The sequence below is a fragment of the Anopheles ziemanni genome, chromosome 2 (genome assembly GCF_943734765.1).
Source record: "Anopheles ziemanni chromosome 2, idAnoZiCoDA_A2_x.2, whole genome shotgun sequence".
Taxonomy (NCBI): domain Eukaryota; kingdom Metazoa; phylum Arthropoda; class Insecta; order Diptera; family Culicidae; genus Anopheles; species Anopheles ziemanni.
Genome location: NC_080705.1, coordinates 93,573,688 through 93,579,689, shown reverse-complemented (window position 1 = coordinate 93,579,689; position 6,002 = coordinate 93,573,688). Strand labels below are relative to the sequence as shown.

General features: G+C 41.7%; 1 protein-coding gene across 1 annotated transcript; it reads left to right on the top strand.

The window, feature by feature from the left end:
* Positions 1-2,243: 2,243 nt before the first annotated feature.
* On the top strand, positions 2,244-5,177 carry LOC131281528 (oxysterol-binding protein-related protein 2). The gene is made up of 7 exons (XM_058310864.1): positions 2,244-2,293; positions 3,262-3,384; positions 3,466-3,679; positions 3,755-4,095; positions 4,176-4,401; positions 4,470-4,819; positions 4,896-5,177. The coding sequence occupies exons 1-7, from the start codon at positions 2,244-2,246 to the stop codon at positions 4,999-5,001; spliced, it is 1,410 nt and encodes a 469-aa protein (XP_058166847.1). The 3' UTR covers positions 5,002-5,177.
* Positions 5,178-6,002: the final 825 nt, after the last annotated feature.

Below are 6,002 nucleotides of genomic sequence, written 5' to 3'. Positions count from 1 at the left end.
TTAAACATTAACTGTATCCTTCTTTTTTTCTTTTTTTTAGTAGTTTATATATTATTATGACCAAAAAATATCTCCACTGACACGTTAATTAAGCGTTAACTCATGTTTTAAAACGTTGGAGAGAGTAATGAAACCATTTGGACTTGAAATATTTACTTTTGTTTTAAACACTATACTGAGTAGTCACTTTTAACGGGCACTCGGAAGAGAGTGAAAGGATAAATTCATTCCTAATGGTGCTAAAAGTCATTATTCATACCATTCATGTACGTACCAGTGTGGCTTCGTTGGTGAAACCTGGAGGTTAACTTACTAATAGTCCAAGGAATGTGTGTTGATTAAGTAGTGTGTCTCAATATACCATATGTAGACCAACTTAGTGTAAAATAAACGAGCGAAATAAACCTAAGATACTTCGATTGGATTCAAACACACAGAAACAGGAATGGAAGAGGTGAATTGATGAGATTAGAACTCCATTACGAGTATATTCTGATGAATAGGTGTGTAAGATTTACCGGAATCGATTGTAATTCTAGTGCTCAAAATTGATTCTTTTGCTTTTCGTTACTCTTTCACTTAATCCCGGAGGTTCCCTTTCGTTTGTTACGTTGTTGGGGCGTATGCTCCCTTCCATGGCCACTTGTTTGCAGCCTGAAATGAACCGACGAGCGCTCCTTTAGCGCATGCGCTACTTTCTTCCTATCCCTCTCCGAGTGGGAAGGTTTTCCTTTTATCCTTACATTCATTTAAATGTCCTCACATCCTACAGCTGAGAATGAGAAAGTGCTACAGATTTTATGAACGGCGATGCCTCGTGAGCCTTCCCATTTTCTCCTCATTTCATGGCACACTCGGCAGCGTGTAGTACGTGAAAAATCTGTTCGTGCTTGTGAATGGAAACTTGCATCCCGGAAAAGTGGTTTCAACTGTTGTGCTACACAAGAGTAGGCTAGATTTGGTTCCCCGTTGACACCAGTGAAAAACGGGTGAATAAATACTGTCTGCAAATTGTATTGCCATCAGCTTATAAGCGGTCCAGTGGCCATGAAAGTTCTACAAGGGAGTGACTACCGTTCTCATCCATTGCGCACTTCATGTTCGAAACTGTTATTCAATTCAGTCGAAACAAATCTACATTAAAAATAACCCGTGCAAACGGACAATTGTAAGTGAAAATCATTGGTTTTGATTGTGTCATAATGTTACTCTCATGAACCGAGCGCGCTTCCACCCAAAATATTTCTTATCGTATTGCGAAAAACGTGGAAAACAACCCGCCCAGTGCTGGCAAATACGTAGGAGGAATCGCAAATTTGCTCAATCCATCAACTTCGTTCTTCTCGTTTTCCTTCAATTTTCTAGCCCCATCTTTTTCGTGTGTCGTTTCTTCAAATCTATTTTTCCTCTGTCCAATGGCAAACATAACTTACTTTACAGCCACCTGTGTGTTTCGATTTGCTGTACCGTGTTTATATGTCCTTAGCCGTGTAAAATTGGCCACCGAATAGGTGTTGGTGTTGGTATGTTGCGTAGAATCTTCATTGACTCCCACGTACACTGTCAAAGGTACAGGATAATGCAACATGCTTTCGGAGGCGGTAAAGCAGGATCATCGTCATGAAATATGTTCAAGGTCGAAGACCGCCTCTGTTGATTATCGCAATCCGTTCCACATCTCATGCAGCAGCTCATGCAGAAGAAACGGAATCGTTGAACCTGTATGTTATGTTGAAATGAGAAAACTGACCCCAGAGGCAAAAGAAAAATGAACATCGCAAATATTTCGATTTGTTTTTGAGTTGTTGCTTAGATCTCTTTTTGAACGCATTGAGCTTTGTGAGAATTTGATAATCTCTATATTTTATTTTATATTTTGAATACCATCATGCAAATGTACGATTTAATTGATCTATGTTTTTGTTTTAGTTGGCATGGAACCGATAGTGATGATATGAAATCGTGACTTGGACTCGCAGCATCGTAACGGTTACGGAAGAAATAGGAGAGCATATCGCGGAAATCAAAACGTACATAAGCATAAGTGTGACGCCAGCACATAAGAGATCTCGAGAGAGCAAAAAAAAAGAAGAAAATTGGAGAAAAGCTGTGAGTCGAAAGGGAAGCTTTGGATATTAAGTTAATTGCAGATCTGCATACACTTTTTTCCCTCACTATCCTTGCTGGTCACTAGTTTTTCCAAGTACAATTTCAACTTCGCAAAGCGGGTTGTTTGACCTAATATGGCAGAGAGAGTTGTAAATGAAAAAAATGACCAGTGTGACAATCTCAGGTAAATATGACGTAACAAATATTTAGCAAACTGCTTGTAATGTAACAGTTCTTTTTTGACTTAGTTTACAAACGATAATTAACTAACTGCATAACGCCAAGCCTAACACACTATGTTGCCCCGCAAAACGAACAAACCTTAACAATTTACTCTTATATATATACATATATAGTTGTCCTGAGCCTAATGCAAAATGTTGCAACCATTTAGTCTTATCCCAGCCAAGTACCAAGTGTACCTTAACACACCGGAGAAAAGCACGTTTCACGGTAGTTTTCTGTTCGTATACTGTGTTGATTACGGTTCATTATACTGCTAGCGATGTAAGTTTACACCACAAACCTTACTTCCTTCAATCACCCTCGCCACCTATGGTGCATTATGTGTGTTTGTTCTAGTCTGGTGTGTTTTTCGTCATCTATATGTTTCCATGTTAATTCAAATTTTCAATGTATTTCCGTGTACACTACTCCAAAAATATACTGAAACTCCTTCCCGCTGTGCATCGCCATAGGCTGCTTAGGTCCGAAAATGTACCTTAGGTGCTCTATCGATAATAGAGAATAAACTTACATACGACAAAGGTGCTCTTAGTACAGAGTAGTGGTTGTTAACTACTACAAAAGACAAAGAAACGCCAGACGTTTGCGCTACAAGCTCAATAGTTTCATTAATACAAAATTCTAACCCTGAAGGATACTTATTTGCTTTTGTTTGGAGAATTCACCAATCTAAACGATTCAAGAGCATCACTATCGACAAGGAAATTAATTTTACAAAACCGCACTCACTCCGCACCACATTAAAAACAATTGTTAATTATTCATATCCGTACTTACATTCGAACATGCCACATCCCCTTTTACTTAATATCTTGACTATACTTTCACCTACTCTAACATAACGTTCTGAATATAACACGAGAACTAGTGCAGAAGTTTCGTTGTTGTGTATAACCATACTTCCAGAACATCGCTTCCGGTTCCTATGTTCTCGCGCAATGACTTCAACATCTGGGCAGTACTAAAGAATTGCATTGGAAAGGAACTCAGCAAGATAACGATGCCTGTCGTGTTTAACGAACCTCTAAGGTAACTTTCTAAATCAAACTGAATAGCAAACAGGAGACGTAGCATTTTTAATCATTTATTCTTAATGTCGTTCTTCTGAAGCTTCCTTCAGCGCATGACTGAGTATATGGAATATGCTCGACTTTTGCGTGTGGCATCGGAACAACCTACCCCGCTGGAGCGTCTGAAGTACGTGTCGGCGTTTGCGGTGTCAGCACTCGCCTCGAACTGGGAACGGCTTGGCAAGCCGTTCAATCCGCTGCTCGGTGAAACGTACGAGCTGACGCGCCCCGACTTCCGGATCATATGCGAACAGGTTCGGTGCTGGGAATGTTTGTGGTGGTATTCATCAAGCGATTACTCAAACCCCAAATGTGCGATGTACTTTTAGGTGTCCCATCATCCACCGATTTCTGCATTCCACGCCGACTCGGATAGTTTCAAGTTTCACGGCTCCATCCACCCGAAGCTCAAGTTCTGGGGCAAAAGTGTGGAAATACAGCCGAAAGGCGTCGTCACCGTGGAGTTCCCGAAGCTCAACGAAGCGTACTCCTGGAGCAACGTGAACTGTTGCGTTCACAACGTCATCGTGGGCAAACTGTGGATCGAGCAGTACGGTATGATGGAAGTCGTCAGCCACCAGCACGGGATGAAGGCAACGCTCAACTTCAAACCGTCCGGCTGGAACAATAAGGATTTGCACCGGGTCGAGGGTCACATCACCGATCGGAAGTGAGTCGCCAAGTGGATGACTACTTCGTGGGCCCCAAAAGTGGTACTTATTAACTGGACCATTTTTTCCCATGTTTCAGCAAACGCAAAACACATTTCCTGTACGGCAAGTGGACCGAGTTCATCAAATGCACCGACTATGTGTCGTACGAGGAGTACATAAAGGAAAACGCTCACAAGTTCCGGCGTTCCGGGGATGAGCGAAGCAAAAGTCCCAACGAATCACCCGGCAACACGCCGCGCAAGGTGTTATCCAAACTGAACAGTTTAAAGATGAGTTCGTTTAAAAGTTTATCCATTCAAGAGGTACGTTTAGAATCGGATCTTCTCTTTCGATCGCATTTGTTTATGGCTAATGTATGACTTTTTTCCAGTCCGATGATATCCCAGAGCCATCGGAGGGCGACATCCCGAAAAGTGACTCCACATACTCGATCGATATTCCCAATTCCACCACGCTCTGGGAGGCCGAACCGCGCCCATCCAATACGGCCGACTTTTACCAGTTCACCAACTTTGCAATGTCCCTGAACCAACTCGAGGATCGCATGAAGCAACCGCGCGCACTCTGCCCGACCGATTCGCGCCTTCGCCCGGACATCCGCAAGCTGGAGCAAGGTGATTTGGATGGGGCAGCGGCGGAGAAGACGCGCCTCGAGGAGAAACAACGAGAAAATCGAAAGAAAAGCAAAAAGGCACAGGAAGATCTGGTCGTCTTTCCACGGTAAGAAGATGCATGTAGATGGTATGCTAAGCGTCGTTGGTGGTTGACTAATTTCTTCTACTCTTTCTTTATTAAGGTGGTTCAAGCAGGACATCAACGCCTACACGAAACAAGAGGACTGGATCTACAAAGGAGGGTACTGGGAGCGGAACGATGACAATCTAGAACTGGATATTTTTTAAACATCATCCAAACAAACCCTCTTCAACCTGTAGCAATACATTTCACATGGCTTGCCACATCGACGGAGCCCTCTCTTATTCAAACGGACATTCAAATGTTCATGCATCCACAACCAGGTTTTTTAGAATATCATCCTAGTACGATTTTCTTTTCAAGGCAGTTCTTAGCATGCCAAGTAAGGAGTCAAAAATAATACTTTTCATTATAATCAGTCTATAAAGGCATCAATTCGAACACAGTTTCGATGTGCATCTCCCGTCACAGCTTTATACTTGGCTACGGTAGCGAATGGTCCAAATGGTATGAAAATGTTACGCATTTTCGGGACACAAAGTGAAAACGCTTGGGACAATATATTTTTAGGCTGTAAGAATCATCGCTGCTTGCACCGAGTAATAGTAGTAGAAGCTGATTCTGGTAGGTACGTTCTCAAACGGACATAAAGCTAGCCGAATTTTCGGAATCTCGTAGTTTGTTAGTCAAATTACGCCATGGGCTTCATTGCGGAACAAACTTCATTCGGACAAGTTTGATGCAATGTTTTATGAGTTTGTGCGACGGAAAGTTTGCAAAGTAAAAACGAGCTATATAGTTCGTTGTGCAGTGGGTAGCAAACGCAAGTCGCATGTTGTCTGATTGAAATATATACTACTCATAGTTTACTCATAGTAAACATCCACAGTGTATCAATTGAATGCATCATTACCCGCATAATACATCGTTGAAAGTGTCTATAAAATATATCGTAACGTACAGTTACCGAAACGTATCTACTGTAATGTAAAATGTAGCTGTCTCTACAGTGTGTGCAGCCACTGTACAATTAATAAGCATCCAATTAATAAAGTTCACCTAGTCGAAGCAATACAAATACGGTTTGGTAGGAAACATTCACGTTGATGAGTGCTTTTGAAAACGACCAATGATGACTCCTGCGCGACGCTATTTTCTTTCCGGAGCAATTCAAAATGGAATCGAAACAAAACTTTAAAGTACCTTT